This window comes from Vulpes lagopus, chromosome 12 (genome assembly GCF_018345385.1).
Source record: "Vulpes lagopus strain Blue_001 chromosome 12, ASM1834538v1, whole genome shotgun sequence".
Lineage (NCBI taxonomy): Eukaryota > Metazoa > Chordata > Mammalia > Carnivora > Canidae > Vulpes > Vulpes lagopus.
In genome coordinates, this window is record NC_054835.1 from 65,390,381 (window position 1) to 65,413,835 (window position 23,455).

A 23,455-nucleotide genomic window follows, 5' to 3' on the forward strand; every position below is an offset into this window, starting at 1 on the left:
GGGCCAGACATAGGAGGTACCAAGGCGTGAGGGGAGTGAGTAGAATCCCGGGCATCAGGTCCTAGATCCGGCTGAAAATAAAAGGGGCTCCTCGGGGGATGCTTAAGAAACTAGAAAAGATGACTCTAAGATTCTAAATCTGAATGAAGTGGTGTGATTCCAGGTAAGTCAGAAGTGGCTCCATGACCAGGGCAGGATTAACGCTGGGGGTGCAGGAAAGGAGTCAGCTACCTCCGAGAGGTAGAAGACACGAGGTCAACATTCCCCCCCTCTCAGTTTGGGACTCCGCGGGTTGAGGAGCCCATAAACAAACTGGAAACTACTAGCAGAGGAAAAGCTTTGTAGACAGGCTATCCCAGGAAAGACCAGAGCCAGGAGAATGAAAGATTGAAAGGGGTGGTGCAGAGTGTCCTCAAGAACTGGGTGGCGCTACCATGTAGAAAAGGTACTGGGTTTGTCTTCTGTTAACACCAGGGGTAGACACGGATCAGACAGTGAATGCCCTCCAAGAAGATGAATTTTTATCTATTATGAGGACATATTTTCCAACAATTACCTACAAATCGAATCAAGGATCGATAGCCATCCCTAGGGACCGGATGACCACTCAGACAGCATCTGTCAGACAGGAGCCAAACGTGAAGTGGGTTGCTGCACAGATTTGTACTTCAAGATTTTTAATACTATGAGAATAGTTTAAAAGTATGTCTTCCATAGTTTGTTTTGTGCTCCTTAGGATATCACAGAGACACAAATGTGGGTGAGCAAGGAATCCAAAGTAGCTTTTAGTATAAACCTTGTAAGAGATTTGGAGGCATCGGAAGGATGACACTCAGGTGACATCCCTGTCACCTGCGGCTGAGACGCACAATTACAAATACCTACAAAGCTCAAAGAACAGAGATAACGATTAACTCCTAATATTTCTGCCCTTGGGGAGAAGGAGAAGGAGGAACTAGAGAGTGGCACCCTACCAGGTTTGTTTCAGTAGGTCATTTTCTAACAATAGCTGAAATGCTGATCATGAGGGGGATCTAGGACTCTTCAAGTAAGTGCAAGTAGGGACTGGCGAATGTAGGTGGGGAACATATTGGCTCCTGTATCCTACTGGCCACCTTCCGCGCCACATTCCCTGTGTGCTGACAGCTAAAAGAGAGGGGCAAATCTCTCCTCTAACTTTTGAACAAAAGTCCCAGATTTCCCTGGAAGCGAACCGATTAGGGCCACCTCTCTATTTCTAAGAAATCATTGATCAGGGGATTGCTGTGAGCTGATTGTTTTAGACCTGGATCAGTGCCTAATCTTGAGCCAGCCAGCGCAGCAAAGGGGTTGATATTTTAACAATGGGCCCAGGCCATCACGCTCCACACTAGGAAACGTGAGGTGAGGCGATGGCTGCTCCTCAAAGGGAGGTACGTTACTGGCGCCCACTCATGGATGAGAAGCTTAAATATCTACATTCTCTAAAACACAATTTAAGTACAATTTTAGCCCATCCTCTCGGGTCTATTAAGCCCAGCGGGGAGTCATTTTTATTTTCAGATTAGAAAACGTATCCAAATAGAGTGTTTCAAATAAGAAACACTAACATCCAGATACTTCTACATTTGTACTAGCTCCATGCATCTTTATCCATTGACATCGACTTAATTTTATCTGTACTTGCTGCACCGCTAAGAAGTCCCCAGGGGCTGAGAGCAAATTTTAAGAGCTTCTGTGTAGTTATTGTTGCTAGGAAACAATATCCTTGGTATCCAAGTGTTTAGGCTTTGAGGCGCCGTGTGAAGTCACTGGTTCATAAAGGAAAGCCTTTGGTAAATAGGTTGTTTAGGTGTGAGTAAATTGATGTTCGCTCTCTGAGGCAAAATGTTCTTGTGTAACCTTTGAATAATAGTGAATTTCTAGGCCCCTATTCTTTCCTTTGGATCCAGTTGCCATTATTGCTCTCAGGAGAACTCAAACTTCTACCTGAAATGGAGTGAGCATTTTCTTTTTCCCCCAAATCATGTGTAATTATCTCAGTACCTTGAACACTAAGCCTAACGGGTTTTAGTTAAACAAAGTGCAAGTGAACTTGGAAATAAAGACCCAGACCGCCGACCGTATAAACAGTTGACTGCTATACAAGTCTGTACGGGTGGATGGCCCTCTTCCAGCTCTTCGGCTGTGCATGGCACTGAAGTGTTCTGCTGCTCTTCAGAACTGGAGGCAAGGGGCGGAGCCGTCTCGGCTCCCCTCTCAACCCCAAGCTACAGACCATCTCAGGACTCTCCATTCTAATTATTGCTTACATTTCTCCTGTAGGATCTCATGACTCAAAAAACCAGCTTGAGGTTGTAATTTGTCACCTAATTACCCAGTAAGGCTAAAATTAACAAGCAGCTTTTCCCATTTCCTGGATGCCTAACCCACCTGCAAGGCCCCTGTGAGCAGAAGCATCCTAATCAAGGAATAAATCCAGCTCAAGAATGCTACCGATCAAGTTACCTGTACTGGGTTACCAGGTTGGGGCAACCCATTTAGGCCTCTAGGCCGCAAATGATATTCACTAATTCATTTATCTGAAACTATGTATTGGATGCTAGACAGAACCTGTTCTATGCATCAGGAATTTTTTTTTAAAATGAATAAAAGAAGGTCTTTGCTTTCATAAGGTATGTATAATGAGGGCTGGAGGACATAAGTGGCAGAGATAAACACAAAGCTATATAAACAGATGAAATATTCAGCAATCAGATGTACCATGAAACTGATGGGAGCCCATCAAGAAAGCAGAAATCCCTCAAGTTTTCTCAAAAAAGGTAATTTAATAGAATTGGTTATAAAAATTGGAAGGGCTAGAAAAGCAAAAGGGAGAAGGAGAAGTGGTTGCTGGAGGGGCGAAGGAAACAGCTGACGTGCCCCTCCTTCCCCCTGCGACACCGTGCTGGAGGCCACGTCCCAGTCCCTGGGATCCCACCAGAGATGCTATTCTAGATACAGTGGAATTGCCAGATGAGGCGCTGCCTCTGCCCAGCTTCAAGTAGCTGGGATCCCCCTCCTGCACCCGCACCATCACCCCGCTGTGACACTACCACACAGCTAGAGCCAGAATTCAGGCCCTCCTCTCCCCGTCCTTCTACACTTCACGCGGCCCTTCCAAGGGGCCGCATCTGACAGGAAGCCAGTGAGACCAGGAGTCCAGCCCAGCAGCACCGTGTATGGAAGGAAGGTGGAACGTGAGGCACAGAAACACCGAATGGATGGCTGGCACAGGCCATCACAGAGGTTTTACTGAAAAGCTCAGGTAATCCCAAACCTGGAGCAGATAAGTCTTCCCTAGAAGAAAAAGAGGATGTATCAATCCAGTTTCTATTGCAGATAGCAGAAGCCCATTTGGCTCACTTAAGCCGAAATGGATTTAATATAGGGAAGTAGTACCTACAAAATTAAAGGACTGGAGTTGTAGGCTCCAGGCTGGGCTACTGGAAGTGGCCCCAGAGCCACAGTGCAGGCTTGCCCCCCAAGGAAACTGACAGCACTGCCACAACCAGGAAGCTGGTCATCAGGTAGCATCTATCACCATGTTGAATTGAGGGCCACAAAAGCTAAATCCAGAATTCCTGGTTCCAGAGCCATCGATATACTATATGAGCTATGCCAACAAAATGAGTATGTCAAATACCACCTCTGACTTCACTTAACTCCATCTAATCCAGGGAACCTGAGTCCCATCCATACTCTCAGTTGCAAAGGAAACTGGGAAACATAGTTGTCTTTCCTGAAGAAGATCAGAACACATACTAGTGAAAGACAACACACATCGTATCTGACACCAAAGGAATTCTGGGGTGAAATATCTAGCATGTTAGATGACATTTACGAGCTCCCAGAGAACAAGAGCCCCGACAGTTTTATTTATCACTATACCTCCCGTAATTTTCCAGCCCCTGGCACACAGTCAGCACTCAATAAATACCTACTCATGGAATGGAGATTCACATATGGGTGAGTGCCTGTTTGTCAAGGTAAGGTCGGTAACACAAAGCCAGGAGTCCTCATGATAAGAAGCAAGAATTCAGTAGTCTACAAACTTTTATTAGATACTGACTATCTGCTAGGGACTTGGGGCGTAGGCTAGGCACTGAGGTACAGAAAGGAATGAAACCAGTCCCTGACTTCAAGGAACTCAAGGCCTATAGGAGAAAGACAAAGAAGCCAAGTAAAATTCAACACGGTTTTGTGTGTTCAAGGCAAGTGCGTAGTTGAGTTGATAAAAGTCAGTTGGAAGCAGGAAGAGCTGTGACTAGTTGCCTTAGGTGTCTGCCTACTCTTCTTCCTACACTCAGTCACGGCTACCAATCCCTTTACTCTTCTCAGCCCACTTTTACCTTTGCATACTGAAATCTTTGAAGATTTTATAATGTTTGTATATATTTAACTTTGCCCTTTAAATTTCAGTTTTCCTGCTAAAGTTGAGTTGCTTATTGAGTAAATTTTATGAAGTAAATCACAGTTTCCCACTGACATCATCCTAATGTTATGTTATTCCCTCTATATGTTATTCCCTCTGGCAGGCAGGCCTGCTCCATCTGTCCAGCCAAATCCTCTGCAAAGCCATCTCTAACCCCCTAAGGTTAACAGTTTGCTCAGCCTGCTACTAGACCACGAGATCCTGAAAAACAGTGTCAAGTCTGACCCACTGTATACCTTTAGTGACTAGAATAGTGCTTGACACACAGTAGACTCTCAAAAATAGGTGTATTGGAATGTTAAATGTAGTTTCCATTGATTTGCCCTGCCAATTTAGAGGCAGTTGGTGCTTCAGCAGAGGTCCTGATGGATATCCAGGAAGATGAGAGGTCGAATCCAGAGTTGTCCATGGCAGGGGACAAGAGTCAGCAAAGGCCTTAAATTAGGGCCCTTGGGAAGGGGAGGTGAGCAAGCAGGTGTCTCTGATGAGCAGCACATAGAAGCTCACATAGAAACTGTGTTTGATCAGCCCTGTTTTCACTCCTACTAGAAACAGGCCGCCAAGGGCCACAGAGTAATGATAGAGGCTTAATGAGGTCAAAAGCTATAGGTGAATCCATCCCCAAACTGGGACAAAGGCAACAGTTCATATTCAGGCTTTGATCTATAAATAGTATGTCTCTCCACAGAGAGTCTCTAGACACTAGGTTTAAGAACTTCCTCCCTAACAAATAATTACAGTTTAAATACGTTGCCAACTAAGAGCAAAATCATGTGTAGTCTAGCTCAGAATAGGACAGTTATCTCTTTGTGAAATGAGACTAACAAGGACCTGTCTGCATGAAAACCAGTCCAGCCCCACATAAAGGTGAGCAAAGTGTATGGGGTATGCTAGTCTAAACCCCGCACTCAGATCAGGTCAGACAAGAAGAGAGCTTTAAATTTGGGGTATATTGTCTTGGATTTTTTAAAGGATTTTTTTAACTAAATTGTACTTATTTTGATTCCATCGATCATTTTGAAAAAGCTTAACCTCTCACACCATCTTCCTGAATGGATATTGCTGAAGTATTATTCATCACATAAAAAAGGTGGATGGGAAAAATGTTTCCCAGGCCTAACATCAGCACTTCTCCTTCTTCCAAGCCAGTTGGTTTGTTTTCATCTCAGAGGCATAGTGGATTTTTTAACTGACCCGATTTTGTGTTGATAGAAGGCACTTTTATGGCTCTGAAGAGAGACCGGTCCTGATGATCCTGGAAGCTCATTCATCTCCTCCTTCCCAGCAGAGAGCAGACTCAGCAGATCTCAGTTAACCCCACAGAAGCACAGGCAGGTCCCAGTTGCTGAGTCCCTAAGGCTGTACCTTTATGATCAGGCCACTTCCTCCCCTGGGACCTTCCATTGTCACATGGTCACCTAGTCCTATGCAGATGTCTAGCCAATCCCTTAGAAAGTAAAGCATTACAGGGCGGGGCTCCTCTCTCCTCTGCTCTACTGGAATCTCAGCTACAGAATCAGTCTACCTCTGATGAGCCTAAGCTAAGAGATAATGAGAATTTGGGGAAATTTGCACTGCACTACATCTTTGCTGGTAAAATTTTCTCAAATAAACCCCATTCTTTATCTTCTCCATGTCCTTTTTTAAAATTTAGTATTTTGTTTTTAACATATATGCCACACTCAAAAATAAAAAATATCAAGATAAACATAGTGAAAATTTCCCTCCTGTCCCTATCACCCATCTACTTAGGTCCCCCAAAGGAAATAATTGTTAGTTTGTCTTCTGACTTCCAGAGTTATTTTTTTAATACATATACAAGTATATATAATTATATTTTTGCTTTTCTCACATTTTTCACACAAATGTTACTATGGTATAGCTGAACTTAGAATGGGGGGTGGGGAGAGTTTTTCTTTTCTTTTTTTAAGATTTTATTTATTAGACACTCACCAGCAATATCTGACAATATTTGCTTCTCTACATGCCTAGCAACATAATGGGTTATCAATTTATGGATTTTTGCCAGGTTGTCAGGCAAAAAAAAAAATTTTGATATATTGTTAATTTTAATTTGTATCTTTCTTATTATGATTGAGATTGGTCATTTTTCCCTTTTTAATGAACTGTCTTTTAATATCCTTTTTCCATTTTGTCATTAAGTTTTTGGTTCTTTTTTTGTTTGTAGAAACTATATATTAAGAAATACAGCCCTTATCTGCAATATGCACTATAATTATTTTTTATTATTTGCTTTTGATGTTGTTTATGGGGTTTTGCAATGCCTGAGTTTTTTTTTTTTTAAATATAGACAATTCTGTCCTTTTTTTTTTTTTTTTAATAAGTTCTGGTTGTTGTGTTACAGTTAGAAAGGCCTCCTCAATGCCAGGATTATAAAAGAATTCTCCCTCATTTTCTTCTAGTACATACATAGTTTTATTTTCTAGGTTAAACTATAATTAATTTGAAATTTATAATAATTCATGGAATGAAATAAAAACCCAACTCTATGGAATGTTCTAGTGTTTTCACAATAAACATGATGCTGACTTTGAGACCGAGATAGATACATCTTACTATGTAAGGAAGTGTCCACCTATTCATATTTATTGAGGGACGTTGTTTTGTTAAAAGACTAAATGGTTATTACGTTTGGTCAAGTGCCCTTTGGCACCTCTGTAAATAATTATATGTTCTCCTTCTCTTTAAATCTGTTAATATAATGAAGTACGTTACTAGATTTTTCTAATGTTGAACAATTTACACTCTTAGAATAATCCTCACTGTGCTTTATTATTTAATGTACTGCTAGATTTTGTTTAATATGCTCTACTTACCTTGTGAAAATAATTTGGAAGTGTTCATTCTTAACCATTACTTTGGAACTGTTTAAGTAGTAATAGAATTATAAGTTCTTAAATATTTGAGTCTAGTGAGTGTCTGTTTGTAGGAAGTGAAATCGAGCTATTTTGATCTTCCGTGTCTCTCCTGATTTGAACTTAGCAGATGTTTTTTTTTTTTACAAGAAAATCATTTATTTCATTCAGATTTTCTAATTTGTTTGCACAAACTGAAACAAAGTAGTCTTATGATTCTTTACAGTTCCCCTGTTTCCAAGGTGATTGCCCCTATGTGTTATTTATCCAGCCTGCTTCATTCATTTGATTAGACTTTTCTGTAGAATAGTTTCCTCAAACAGGCCCCTGGGTGATCTGTTCTCTGATCTCTGTATATCATCCCTGGAAAGAAGCAGTATCTTGGCATGGAATGGGACCCTTGGGTCTCACATTTGCTACCCTTTTTGTCTATAGATATTCTGTAGATGTTATCCCGTAGCCTTTCCTTTCAGTATAAGAAGTCCAATATGTTTTCCTTTGAAAATACCTTGTACTTTCTGTCTGGAAAATTCTGAGCTTATTCTTCTATTCTTGGAGTTTAGGAATGATATCACAATTACCTAATACAATGACACTTTTGATCTGCAGAATACTTTATTTATTTATTTATTTATTTATTTATTAAGCTCAGGAGAACTTGTGTTTTATTTATTATGACTCCTCTTCTTCTTTCAAGGATGCCTACTATTTATAGACTAGGTCTCCTAGATGCCCTTTGTTTAAAAGCCATTTTGTTTTCTTCATACTTTCCAAATCTCTATAATTTTGTTCTCTTTTGAGGTACTTCTTTCAAATTGTCTTCTAAGACATTAATCTGGCCTCACCAGTGACCATCTTCTCAATTTGTCTGAAACCTATGGGTTTTATAGCACAAGGAAAGATTCTGTGCTCTAATCTATTTGTGTACATATATATATGCATGTATATATAAATATGTATAGAGTGTTCCTATATTTTTAATAAGTGTGGGAAATGAAGAGTTAAAACTATCGTCTGCTTCCACCACTGGTTGTTTTCACTAGAAGCCATCTGCTCTGGATGTTCTGCTTGTTTTTCTTCTCGGATTTCCTTATAAACATTTTTTTTCTGCATGCACTTTGGGGTTTGGGCCCAGCTGCCAGAGAAACATAAATGTAAAGAATGTTCTAGGTGAAAAGTAGGGTGAGCTCTTAGTAAGTGATCATTCTCCTGCTGATACACCAAGTGGTAGTCTTTCTCTCTGAGACAGCCTTTTTAACCCCCCCACCTCTCCTTAAAGGACGGAAAAAAACAATTCCTCCAGTCACACAGCTGTTCGTACCCTTTATTTAATAGGCCCAAAGAGCCCTTGTCCCCAGCTTTAACCTCACTGTTCCAATCTCCATCCAGAAACTCATGCCACTAGTCCCCAGACTCCCTCTAGTCCCAGAGAGGGTGGGAAGGAGAACCGATGACACCATTGTTCACCAGATCCAAACAGAGTTGCAACCTCACATTATCAGATTCTACTTCATGTGGGACTTTGGATTGGAAGTGGAAGGGAGACAGACTCTCCGGGTTGAATTTAAGCCGCCATATTGCCTCTAGTCATTTTCCCAAAAAAAGGAGGTTCTCATTCCAGAACTCGTAAATGGGATCCAGGGGGATCCAGGATCCTCTGAAATTACCATCAAATTGTATTTATTTATGTATTTATCTATCTATACATATGTATGTATATGTTTTTGTGGAGTTTTTTAGAAGATTTTTTTAAAAGAATTTACCTTTTTTAAGAGCCGTTTTAGTTTCACAGCAAAATTAAGAGGAAGATATAGAGATTTCCCATATGGCCCCTGCTCCTAAACATCCTCCCCCACTATCAACATCCCCCCTACCTGAGTGGTACACTTGTTACAGCTAATGAACCTATATGGTCATATCATAATCACCCAAAGTCCGTAGTTTACCTCAGGGTTCATTCTTAGTGTCATGCATTCTGTGGATTTGGACAAATGTATAATGACATGTATCCACCATTATAGTGTCCCACGCAGTATTTTCACTGCCCTAAAAATCATCTGCACTCTGCTTATTCATCCCTCCCCACCTCTAACCCCTGGCAATCACTGATCTTTTTAGTGTCTCCGTAGTTTTGCCTTTTCTAGACTGTCACATAGAATCATGTAGGATGTAGCCTTTTCAGACTGGCTTCTTTAACTTACTAACATGCACATAAGTTTCCTCCATGTCTTTTCCTGGCTTGACAGCCCATTTATTTTTGTTGCTGAATAATAGTCAGTTGTCTGAAGTTACCATAGTTTACTTACCCATTCACCTACCAAAGGGCAGATGCCTTGGTTGCTTCCAAGTTTGAGCAATTATGAATAAAGCTCCTATAAACATCTGCAGCAGGTTTTTGTATGATTAAAAGTTTTCAACTCCTTTGGGTAAATACTGTGGAGCACAACTGATTACTTGATGGCATGGTAAGAGTATGTTTAGTTTTCTTAAAGAAACTGCAAAACTGTCTTCCAAAGTGGCTGTGCCATTTTAATTCCCCACTAGCAATGAGTGAGCATTCCTGTTGCTTCACATCCGGCATTTGGTGGTGTTAGTGTTCCAGATTTTTACCATTCCTATAGATGTGTAATGGTATCTTTCTATTGTTTTGATTTGCGTGTCCCTGAAAATATATAACTTTGAGCATCTTTTCATATGCTTATTTGCCATTTGTATATATTCTTTGGTGAGGTATCTTTGGCCCATTTTTTGATCAGGTTGTTTGTTTTCTTATTGTTGAGTTTTAAGTATTTTACAAATATTTTTTCTCCCAATCTGTGGCTTGCCTTCTCAAGACAAGCCTTGACTTGACTCAAGACTCTCTTGAGTTCAGAAGTTCTTATCAGATTACAGACTCTTATCTAAATTTGGGATAAACCCCCAATATACCAATAAGTCAATATGCCAATAAGATGTAGATCACTCTCAGTCCACTAGGTAAAGAGGGTCTTACAGCCTCTCTGACACCAGAGAGTAAGTAAATATCTTCTATTTCTATGTCTGCACTTGGAAGATTACCCTTTGAAGAAAAGGCAAGTTCTTGGACCTAAAAGGAAATAGTTTTAAAGAGAAATAAAACAAGATGTATTGAGACATACCATAGTAAATAATAACCTCCATAGAGTGACAAAAATAAATATAAAACAGTTATGGTTCAATGAGTTTAAGAATAAGAATTCAAAAAAAGAGCTTCTTGAGAAATTAGAAAAATTTAAAGCAATAAAGTTAAGACAGGTTTATTTCCCCTCAAAAAAAGAAAAGCTTAAAATTTCTTACATTCTTGCAATAATATGTTGATGGTGATCCTTTGGCACATAGCACTCCACTTCTAAATTTTAAATATATTGTTTTTTTAATCTCTTGAAAAAACGTTACTGGCTTTAATCAAAAGTAGGTCAGCATAATGTCTACTACATTATATGGTTATCTTTGAAACACAAATCCTATTAATTTTACTGGAAAAAATATTTGATGCTTTTTTATTTGAAGTGAATATAAATATAAATGAACTTGGAAATATCTTCTTTGTCTCTACCAGGTAGAAAGTGACAAATAAACCTTTCCATGGCCTTAAATGATTTTTAGATTTTTAAATATATCCATATATTGTTTTTATACAAGTTAGTCCTTTAAATGACCATAATCCAGCTAAGCCACTGTGGGAGCAGAAGTGGAAAGGGAAAGAGAATAGACTTTAGGATAGACCTTTCTAATACACTCTACAATCCTCTACACATTCCTCTTAAACTAACAAAAGCTCACCCTCATAAATATTAAGCTATACAAGTATTATCAAGAATTCATATAGTTCTTCCACACTTACTGCAGTAAGCATACTGTATAGAATTATCAATCACCTGAAACCTGATACGTAATATTGTATGTGAAATATACCTTGAATTAAATTTTAGGTGAAAAATTCATATAGTTCTTAATTTTCATGTAATCCTTAAATCAAAAATTGGGCCCATAATCAACTGAACCACCAGGCACCCCTAGCTATCTAGTTAACCAAAGAGTTCCCATCAGTAGATGCAAATTTTTCTTAAATTAAGAACTATATGGATTTTTCACCTATATATTAGATGTAACAAAAATATAAAATGGAAGCTTGCTTATATTCTAAAAGAAATGTATATTTACTTTTTAAATGTCCTGATCATATAAATGGGTATGTACAAATTTGGTCTTTCATTATACTCCATCCTTTTACCCTTCCTGTTTCCCTTTTAATAAATATGTGCTCAATAATTACTGTTGTTAAAAAAAAAATAATTACTGTTGTTAAATGATGTATACTAAAAATCTATGCTCAGGTACTGGAATCCAGCTGTCCTATTACCTTTTTATAAATTTCTTTTAGGGAGAAACAGAATGCATGCAAGCAGGTACAGAGGCAAAGGGAAAAAATCCTAAGCCAACTCCCCACTCAGTGTGGAGCAAAATGTGGGATCTCAGTAGGTCATGACCTGAGCCAAATAAAAAATCGGGCCCATAATCAACTGAGCCACCAGGCACTCCTAGCTATCTAGTTAACCAAAGAGTTCCCATTAGTAGATGCAAAAGCAAATATAGAACAGTGATAACAGAAATCACTGGATGATCACAGAGCTTATGTCCACGAAGCCAGATGCATCCATCTTATCAGTGCTGCCACAACCAACCAACCCATCAGGAATAGTTCTCATCGTGAGACCTATATGCCATCCTGATTTAAAGTATTGTCATCTTACCATCACTTGCTGGGTATTTTCTCTCTGGCTCCCAGACTGTCCTCAAAATGAATTTCTAGACCAAATGAACTCTATTTAACTATACTAAATTTCTTGGTTTCAGATGGCTATACCACGGATGACATTGAGTTTTACTGGAATGGAGGAGAGGGAGCAGTAACTGGAGTCAATAAAATTGAGCTTCCTCAGTTTTCAATTGTCGACTACAAGATGGTATCCAAGAAAGTGGAGTTCACAACTGGTGAGGATATTTTCCCCAAAATGAAGTAGGAGCACTGTGAAAGAAAGATGATTCCTACCAAATGGAGATCTGATTTTTGTTTTCTTTTTTCTTTTTTCTTTCTTTTTTTTTTTTTTTTTTAACTCAGGGGCATATCCACGACTGTCACTAAGTTTTCGTCTAAAGAGAAACATTGGTTACTTCATTTTACAAACCTACATGCCTTCCACACTGATTACAATTCTGTCTTGGGTGTCTTTTTGGATCAACTATGATGCATCTGCAGCCAGAGTTGCACTAGGTAATGCATTCCCAGCACTGCAGAGAACTAGTACAATTCAACTTCAACCAATCAACCAATGTAAGAAATTATAGGCACGGGTGTCTATCAGAGCAAGTCAAAGAATGAGATGACCGTTAATGGTCCTTGATAGTAAAGCACCTAAGTGTAAGCATTTTCAGGATGAATGTTTTACAATGAAATATCTTTTTAGCATTTTACCAAAAAAACAAAATCTTGGAATATATTCAATACTAACTATATAAGTGCTTCTTAGAGTCTACTTTTAAATTCTTATTACACTAATTTTTACTAACTTTGTGGTGATTTCCTCTTTGGTCCCTGCTTTTTACAGTAAAGAATATTAAAATTCATTATTCTCAAATGGATTTTGGAAAAGCTAAACCTTGTGACTATTAACAAGCTATGTCAATTGTTGGGCAATACTATCTTTCAAACATTAACTAAAGTTAAGTCATGTAGATTTGAGTTTCCCTTAAACATAGCTCATCACACTTGAATAAGGCACAGACATTCATCAGCTATATTAATGATCTGTGATCAGGATGGAATAAACATGGCTTCCTTCCTCAGAGAAGAAAATTGAAAATTAATCTTGCCATGGCTGAGTAATTGCTGCAAGCTGAAAGGCTATATTTGAGGCTTTAGAGCGTTCCTTGGAAAGTCAGAATATGTAAGGTCTGTTTGACAAATCTGAGCATGTGTGGGTCTGTCTCATTATTTAATCCCAGAGTCCTTTTTCTTTAAGATTTTATTTATTTATTCATGAGAGACACACAGAGAGAGGCAGAGACATACGTGCACACACACACACACACACACACACACACACACACACACACCAAATACATAACAGCATCATTTCCAGCTAAACTGACATCCACATCCCTTCTTTTGAGATTGCTAAACTGGTTAGACACTCAGTATATCCTTCCACACCTACACCAATAGTCATCTCTCTAGCTTATTTCTAATGGCTGAGTAATTTCTAATGGCTCACAAAGTCAAGTTCTGGAAGCCCCTTCTCAACTTTTGAACATTCAAAACTAAGGAAAGCCAACAAATAATGTATCACATCACAGGTATGAATCTGTACGTATTATTTGGCCATGAATACGAGTTAAGGAAAAAATAATAGATGATGTGCACAGCAGGGAATAATTACTATCAAGATCATGAATTGTGGTTCTCTTTACACATCTGTTCTCAAAGCTAATGATATTTTGATTAGAGATGTCAGCACATAAAAATGCTGACTTAATCTTTTCTTTGAAATGAATCTGTGCTCTTTTAAAACAACTAAATAAAAAAGGCATTTATTTACTAACCCAACTTGCCAAAAATTTAAACCAAGGAGTAAAAATGGAAGTGCAATTAGTAGATTTGTAAATAAACTGTTTATTTCTGCTACGGATTATTAGTTCATAATTCTATGAACTAGAATTATATTAGGCAAAATTTAAATTTTTATTGAAAGAAATAAGACCATTCATGATGACATTTCATGAGAGTGCAGCACATTTGAATTCATCACTGATCTGAATCATTTTAACTTTCTATATGGTAATCCTGACTATTCTCTTAAAAGTTGAATAATCAAATCAGGGAATTTATCTAAAATAATCTGACAGGTAAATGAGTGCTAAACTCTTTTTTTCCCCTTTTCATTTTCTACCTCCCATTCTCTTTGCCAGCTGCCCTTTGTCTTTAATGTCCATTTTAACATTTCCTGTCTTTATTTTTAAGGACTGTCATCAAATTTCAGGTTTCATCCTATCTCTGCTTTATTTTAAATGCCTTTATTTAACACCTCCTTGCTTTTTTACCCCTAGCTGGGTGATCTACAGCAAAATAACTAATCTCAGAATTTCTGTTTATTCAGCCATAAAACAGGAATAATATACCTGCCCTATCATACTCAGCAAGCTGTCATTACAGCCATATAATATAAAGCATACCTGTGTTTAAAAGTGTAATATGCTATATAAATGTGTAATATTAGTATTGCAGCATGAATTATCTACATTAGGTTCCAACTTCCTTTTTGCAACTTGTTTTTCTTAGTTACATTTCAGCATCACTATCATCATCACCAAATATTATGCAGCCATGCAAACATTCTATGGTTAAGAAAGCTGCATTTAACAAAATAAACAAAACATCATTTTCCTTTTGAAAGTTTACAGTCTTAATCTTCTTCAACAAATCTAAGTTGAATTTTTCAGAGTCTTTTCTTGATTCCAGGGAACTAATTCATTCTTGACTCGAATCAAGAAGTAAAGGTAATACTTGAAAAACCAAAGCAACAAGATTATATCTAAAAATTACATAAATCAAGTGCTTGATGCAAATCATGAACTTTCTTATGTACTTCTTCTTTTAGAGCCGTCTCATTATGAATGATGCATTATTAGTGTAACAATGTGTAATGCTGATCTTATGGCCTGGATGTGTTGTAGATAAATGGACTGACCTCAGACTGGTCACAAACTTTCATTGTGGGCATTAGTATCCCAAGGACAGATTTAGTAGGAATGTGAGATGCTGAGAGAAGGAAGAAGATGTGGTGTGTAACAGGACAAAGGACATTTGACAGTAGACAGTAAGCATATCAATGGGATTTTGATATGCCTTTCCATTTACTTTTCTTTTTCCTATGTGCACTATTTTTTAAAAAAATGTTTTCCAATCCTCCATTAATGGTACATCCTGTTTTATGATTTGTTCATGGACTGTATGGGGGAAGTCTGCAGCTTTGTCTTTCAAAATGTCTGCTCTTTCTGCCCAATGGTTTATGGCAATACTACCATCATTCTGGGGCACCACTACGGAAATTGCATCTGTCTCCCCATTCTTTAAAGGGCAGCTTAATGAGTACATTCAGCTAAGCTGTGTCTTTCTGTTTCGTAGGAATCACCACTGTGCTGACAATGACAACCATCAGCACTCACCTCAGGGAGACCTTGCCAAAGATCCCATATGTCAAAGCGATTGATATTTACCTGATGGGTTGCTTTGTGTTTGTGTTCCTGGCTCTACTGGAATATGCCTTTGTAAATTACATCTTCTTTGGAAAAGGCCCTCAGAAAAAGGGAGCTAGCAAACAAGACCAGAGCGCCAATGAAAAGAACAAACTGGAGATGAATAAAGTTCAGGTAATGTATTAAATATTCCTAACAGTATTCTTCCAAAATGTATTAGCACCTGGTTCTCAAGGCTCCCATAACGGAAAAAAAGTATATTAATATATCTTTAATATAGCTCAAATACCCTTCCTTTTTCCATGTTTGAGAACTGAGTATTAAAGAAGTTAGGTTGAAATTAACATAAATTAATAATGTACCTGGGCCTAAAATTCAATTCCAAGTCCATTATTCTTCCTAAACTATGTAGTTGTAAAACTCTATACAGAAGAATAATGCCAGATTTGCTTGATAAATAAGTGAGAGGACTAAAGTGAATCAGTTCTGTACTAAGTGGAAATAAAGAAATACAGTCCAGTAGTTACAAACACAGACTGGAGTTAAACTGCTTGAGTTTGATTCCCAGCTCCACTACTACTGACTTTATAACTTCAAGCAAATCAATCTACATTACTCCTCATCTAACCTCTCTTCTCAGTGTGATCATCCATAAAACAGAGATTATTTTATTATACCTACCTCACAGAGTTGTTACGTGAACTAGATGAGTATTTTTCTAAAGCCTAATATTTGTAACAATACTTGGAACATAGTGAGTGTTCATTATCACTATAGCTAGCTAGCTATTATCATTATAAATAAGACATTGTCACTATTTTTCTTTTGCTTTACAATGGTAGATCCTATGACCTATGCTTTTGCTGGGTGGAATTAACTAAAATTACTACCCCTTTTATTCTTTGAGAACATATCTTTAGCCTCTGCTTCTATGCCACATTTCACTGATATCAAATTATGTACATTGAAATACGATATCCACTATAAATTGTTTTCAAGATGGCACACACAAATATTCATTTATTTAACCTCTGTTCTGAGCATTAGAAATACTTCTCTGAAGGAGACAAAGTTCCTGGCTCAGCTCTCATAGAGTTTAGATTCTAATGTGGGAAGACAGGCAATAAACATGTAAAAATGTATTAAGAAGATAATTTCAGGTTGTAATAAGTGCTCTGAAGAAAATAAAACAGAGAAATGGGTAAGTGAATAATTTGGAGCAGATTCAAGGGAACAAGGAATGGGAATGTAGAGCAGATGATGAGAAAGACCTATCTGAGACATGACCAGTGGATCTGAGACCTAAGAGGTGAGCAGCAGTAACCATGCTGTGCCTATTCCACGCAGAGGAAATGAAAGTACAGAGACTCTGAGGAAGGAATTGCTTGGTGTGGGCCAGTACCAAGAGAAGACTAATGTGGCAAGAGTATAGCAAGTGAGGGAGAAAATGTAGAATGAGAAGTGGTTGGAAAATCAGGCAGAAGCCAAACTATAAATCTTCCAAGTTGTATCTTCATGATTTTGGTGGGACACCAAAACTGGACAAACACTGTCAGGTAACTAGTGAGCAAAATACCAAACAGATTCAGTCAAATGGTCAAGATCCAAAGTAGCTCATCCAAATACATTTTTACTCTTATGTGAAATATTAAGCTGGATTCTATGGGAGAAGGAGAAAGCATGATACTTGCCCTCAAGAATCTTCTGATCTTCCTCGGAAAGAAAATTATACTCCTAGGAGGCAATTAGATTATAAAATGAAACAGGACAGCACCTATCTTGAGGAGTATATCTAAAAGTAAAAGGCTTCCTTCCTATTGTCAGATTGTAACCATACCGACTTTAAAAGTGTTAGCAGAATTTTTTTAAGGGTACCTCATTTCTGCCTTATCTCATTCCTATCTCAGTTGCCTTCCAAGCCAAAACTGGTCTTCTGAATGGCTTAGAATGTGTGTTAATTGATATATCATGGGGGGAAGGCCTACATAAATAAAGTGGCATAGGTTCACTGGTAGGAAAATCCAAAGATATGAACTTGAATGGACATTCAAAAATAAGTAGAATTTAGAAAGGTAACAAGGACACATGATGAGATGAGCACTGAGTGCTATACTATATGTTGGCAAACTGAATTTAAATAAAATATTTAAAAAATGGAAAAAAATTAAAATTAAAATTAAATCAGCATATTCTTTGACCCAGTTTTTGTTGAAAAAATAATTAGATCCACATGTAAAGTCATTTGCACGTGGACTTGCAGTATAATTCTTTTCCTAGAAATGAGAAATTGAAATAAATCTAATTTTTCAATAAAATAAAACTGTTCAAATAAAATTAAAAAACAAAGAAGGTAACAAGGAGAAAACAGAGCCTTTCAGTTGGCTAGAAAAGCAGTGTTCTCTAGAAAGGTGATTAAATGGCAAGCTCAAGTAAACTGAAATCAATTCATTCAGATCATTACAAAGATCATGGAAGACACTTAGCCGAACTCTTTGGTCATTGCCTTGATTCCACCCCAGGATATCAGAGAACTTCTCTAAGCTGCTATAGGACAAATAAAGACAAAAGGAAAGCCTGTATGTCATATCATATCTAAATGTATAATATATATTGCTCTGAAGAGGACTTAGTGACTGCACTAATAAGTAAAATGTGTCTATCTAACTGATCTTTATGTCATGAGCAGGCTGTTTGAGTAGCACTGGGCTTAAACATAGTAAGATTTCCCTAGATCTCAAATTAGAAAACTTTTTTTCCAGGTGAATTGACATTTTAAGATTTGAATCCCAGTAGAAAGGGTAGAAAAATCCGCCCCAGTTGTCAGGAGATGAAACACTTAAAGAAGATAAAAATGTGGGGGCACCTGAGTGGCTCAGTGGTTGAGCGTCTGCCTTTGGCTCAGGTCGTGATCTCAGGGTCCAGGGATCGAGTCCTACATCGGGCTTCCCGCAAGGACCCTGCTTCTCTCTCAGAGACATGTATGTCTCTGCCTCTGTCTGTGCCCCCCTGGATAAATAAATAAAATCTTTTAAAAGAAGAAGAAGGAGAAGGAGAAGGAGAAAATAAAAATGTGTTTTTATCCATGAAAAGCTAGACAAAAACTCCACAAATACTTTTCACAGAAACACAAAAGACAAAATAAATAAATCATGTTAAGACATGAAAGAGTAGTTTATATCAGACTGACCCTTCTATGGATTAAAAATTATAAACCCTGAGCAAAAAATTTTTTAAATCTGCTTGAAGACATAGCAGAGTAACTAAAAAGAAGCAAAAACTAAAAGAGAATCAACCCTCAAAGAAAGGGAATGACACTGTGAAATCTCTGTACATCTTTGCCCTGAGGCCTCTCCCCAGTCTGGGGGATGTGGGACAGCAGAACTTCAGGAAGAACAAAAAACAACAACAAAACAAAACCCCTACAGTTTTATTGGTCTGATGAATCAGAACTTGGAGTTTGATACTTCCAGAGTTCCTAGATATCTTAGAAAGAAGTGAGCCACAAAAGAAACTCAAAATCTGAATATCACCTTCCCACAAATCCAAGGTTCATCCCTGAACTACAAAATGTACAAAATGTTAAGAAGTCTGGAAGGGAAAAATAGCTGACAGGCTGAAAAAGAGCAAAAATAAGGGATTCTCCTTGAGTTAAGGAAGAACTAAAATAGACCCACACTAACTACACATGAAACCAAGTCACTATACATTCTAGGTGACCTATTAGTAATTTAACTGCCTGTTAAAACAAAACTCAACACTTGTCAGGGAAATAAACAGAATCCTGAGTCTCTACAGTGCATCATTGACATAGAATCTAATAAACAATTACTAGGCATGAGAAAAAAAAAAAAAAACAAGAAAACATGCTCAAGAGAAAAAATTTAGTCACTAGAAACAGAACTACAAAAGTCTCAATGTTGGCTTAAAAGATAAGGACCACAATTAACAATAATAACTACAGTTAATATAAGTGAAAAATTCATAGGTAATAGCTCCAAACAGAAAACAACAGAAATATCCTGTAATAGGCAAATTGTCAAGCAAACTGTAGTATATTCCTACCATGGACCACTAGCCCAATAAAGAGTAATGCACTAGTGATACATTCAACTTGAATGGATCTCAAGGCCATTATGCTGAGTGGAAAAAAAAAAGCCCATCCTAAAATATTAAACACTGTATGATTCCATTTATTGTAATATGCCTGAAATAACAAAATTACAGAGATTGAAGAATGAATTAGTGGGTGCCAGGAGTTAGTGATAAAGGGGAGGGATTAAGTGTGATTAGAAAGGGGTAGCATGAGGCAGATCCTTGAAGTTGTGGAATAGTTCTGTATCTGGCAGTGGTGCTTATGTGAATCTTCACATGTAATGGAATTACGCAGAACAAGACACACTTTACACCAATGTCAGTCAGTTTCCTGGGTGATATTGTACAATAGTTAAGTGAGCTATAGTCAATGGGAGAAGATGGGCGAAGGGTACATGGGACCTCTCTGTGCTGTCTTTGCAGCTTTTTAGGAATCTACAATAATTTCAAAATAAAAAGTTTAAAAAAGTCCATAGGAAGAGATTAATTTAATATATGAAAAGATGGGGAGTTTCAGAAAAAGATTTAAAACTATGAAAAAGAACCAATGGAAATCATAGAATTGAAAAAATGCATTAGATGGATTAGCATCAGATTTTATACAACAGAAGAAAGGACTAAAAAACAAAAGAAGGGGGAAAAAAAAAAAAAGAAGGGACACCTAGGTGGCTCAGCGGTCGAGCATCTGCCATTGGTTCAGGGTGTGATCCCGGGGTCCTGGGATCGAGTCCCGCATCAGGGTCCCCACAGAGAACGTGCTTCTCCCTCTGCCTGTGTCTCTGCCTCTTTCTGTGTGTCTCTTGTGAATAAATTTAAAAAAAAAAAAAACAGAAGATTGGGGTGCCTCAGTGGCTCAGTCATTTAAGCATCCGACACTTGATTTGGGCTCAGGTCATGATCTCAGGGTGGTGAGAGCAAACCCCTCACTGGGCTCTGTGCTGAGCATGAAACCTACTTAAGATTCTCTCTCTCCCTCCCTCCATTCCTTCCCTCCATGTGCGTGCATGCTCTCTTAAAAGAGAGAGAGAGAGAGAGAGAGAAAGAAAGAAAAAAGGATTAGTGAAATTAAAGGTAATATTGGCCATTTCTCAATTTTTCCATTGCATTAGGCCTTGTCATAAATGCTACTACCTCAGAGATGCTTTCCCTGACCCCCCACTGTTGATTTGTATTTCGTACCATTATTTGTCCTCATCACATCCTGTGCTTTTCCACAATACTGAGTACATGTTTGTTTACTTATTTTTTAATGTCTATCCCTCTATTAAGCTGCAAGTTTCCAAAGGATTGGCATCAAGGTTCTTGTCTATTATTGTTTATTGTGCTTTACTCAGTGGCTAGAATAGAGAGAAAAACAAATATCTGTTGAATGAATAAATTCTAGAGAAGCCTTCTGATTCAGGATGGGTTCTTAGATACCACCCAAGGTACTGAGCATTACATCATAATGTTTTATAAAACTCTTACATATTCATAATAAGTAAGAAAAAGAGAATGTCTGTAGTCCACTTTAGCTTCTGCTCCAAACTTTCTTACTGTTTCTATCACTTTGATTTTTAATAATTTTAAAGCATGATTTATATCAATCCCCACTATTCTTTCTGAATCACAGTGTCGTATAACAGCAGATAGATAGAATCTTCAATAACAAAGCAAGTGTATTACTTCATCTGCTCTGTGTATTATCTCCAGCAGTTAAGATAATAATGCAACCTGTGTGGTATTTAAAACTGCTACCCCCTGGTTAAATTTAAAAAATAGAAAATGATAATCAGATTTTTCCTTTCATATAATGGTTGGATGATCCTCCCTTTTCTTTTTTAGATACATGTAAACAGTTGGATTCAAATGATATATGTGCTATGGTCCCAGACAGTTTTCATTTAAGGGACCCTAATATTTGCCTTGGTACCATAGGCCACAGCGTGGCATCATTCATTTATTACACATTACTTTTGATAGCCTTGGCCGGACAGTCATGTCAAGTGTTATCTGTACTGAAGCTTCAGAAGTGCTTGCTTTGCCTTGATTTATATTTCCACCAGCTGCACTGAAGCATCTTTTTATAGGAGTACAGATGCTGAATCCAGACATTAGGAGAGTTTCAACCTCCAAGGTGATAAAGACTGTAGATTTATGAACCCCTCAGGCATCATTTGAAGCTAGAGATGGTATTCGGAGTTTGGAAAGATAGATTTCACAGTGTAAGTAGGCTGTAAGTAAGCTGCTCTGGGACACTATTACATTAACCTGGCATATACGTGGTTGTGTCGGTTGGCAACATACCTGCCACTTGCAAAGAGATCCACCTAAGGTAGAATGGTTGCATGGGCATTCTATAGTCAGATACTGATTCAAAATCATTTGAAGTCATGGTGGAACACCAGTGGGATCTGCCAAAAATTCACACCAAACACACCATTGCCACCCCAGACGGTGAGACATAGAATTTCCCTTCAGAATCAGATATTGACACCATAACCTGGCCTCTTTTCTCCCATGCCTATTCTCTGTGGTGTGTTATCTACATCTTCAGACACTTTTAGACGATTACACTTTCAGACAACTTTCTATATGGAAATCAGCTCTGTGCCGTGATGAATTCCAGGACACATAATGCCTGTGAAAACAGGCATCCTAAGGGTCAACAGCTCTTTCCTTAAAACTAGCTTGAAACAAATGGATACCTACATTAGCCTTTGAGCTCAGGACCCACCCCACATCGCTGCCTTGTCCTCAGGCCAACTAGAACACTTCTCTCAGCCTTTGATGAAGTTTTCACATTTCTGACTTAGTATCTTGGATTTCAGAGAAATTCAGGCAGGACGTTTGATTTCTAATGACAGCCTGTGTTAGCAGTTCATGAATTTCTTTAGCCCTCAAATCTCTGTCCAAATCTGGCTCAGTTCATGCCTTCTTCTCCAGTCTTGGCTTAATGTAACTAGTCTCTAGATGCTTCAGCAGTCTCATTTTCCATTCGAGGAATTTCAAAATCAGTCTCCTTCCTCTCTCCTTCCCTCCTTCTCCATCTTTCTCTCTCTCTTTCTCTCTCATTTTTCTCTCTTGCATCTAGTGTCCATTTTCTTCTATACCCAAACAGCTAAGAATCTTTTGTAAATGAGAAAGAAATTGAATTTATTTAACAAGCTTGAAAACAAGGTGGGGGTTTTTGCCACATACAACTGGAGGGTCTGTAAATGGTTGTAATTTCACACGTGCCTGTATACTAAACGATGTCATCAAGAAGCATCTGTCTTCATCTCTTAACTTTGATTTCCCTTATATTGGCTTTAATTTCGGTAGACCCATCCCTCATGGTGGTTCCAAAATGCTCAGGTTTACAGGTTCGGAGCTCTACAACCCTAACCCAAAAGTGCTATCTTACACCCAAGAGTTACAAAAAAAAGTCTTAGGATTGAGTCTTTTGGATCAACGTGAGTCATATTGTCATGCAGAAATCAATCTCTCTGACTAGGAAGATGGAAAACACTAGATGCCCAGGTCCAGGTCACATGCTTGCCCCTGGAGTCTCAAAGATGCAGTTAGGCCCACCTCAAGCACATGCACCAAGGAATGTCAGGTAATGTGATCAGAAGAAAGTGGGATGGAATCAGATCGAACCATTAGGCATCCACCATAATCCAGAGATTATGGATTTAGATTCTGCTTGAAGGAAAATATCCATTCTCCTTAATGTGGGATCCAGTGCCCACTGTGATCTCAGTTCTGCTTTCCTCTTCTGCTTCATTCCTCTTCTCTC

At 38.1% G+C, this 23,455-nt stretch overlaps 1 protein-coding gene across 1 annotated transcript in view; it reads left to right on the plus strand.

Annotated features, from left to right (window-relative positions):
* Positions 1-23,455, plus strand: part of GABRB1 (gamma-aminobutyric acid type A receptor subunit beta1) — a 367,752-nt gene that overhangs the window by 325,585 nt on the left and 18,712 nt on the right. The window contains exons 6-8 of the mRNA XM_041727238.1: positions 12,205-12,342; positions 12,470-12,622; positions 15,533-15,777. Coding sequence (XP_041583172.1) covers positions 12,205-12,342; positions 12,470-12,622; positions 15,533-15,777 — 536 coding nt within the window. The remainder of the gene's footprint in view (positions 1-12,204; positions 12,343-12,469; positions 12,623-15,532; positions 15,778-23,455) is intronic.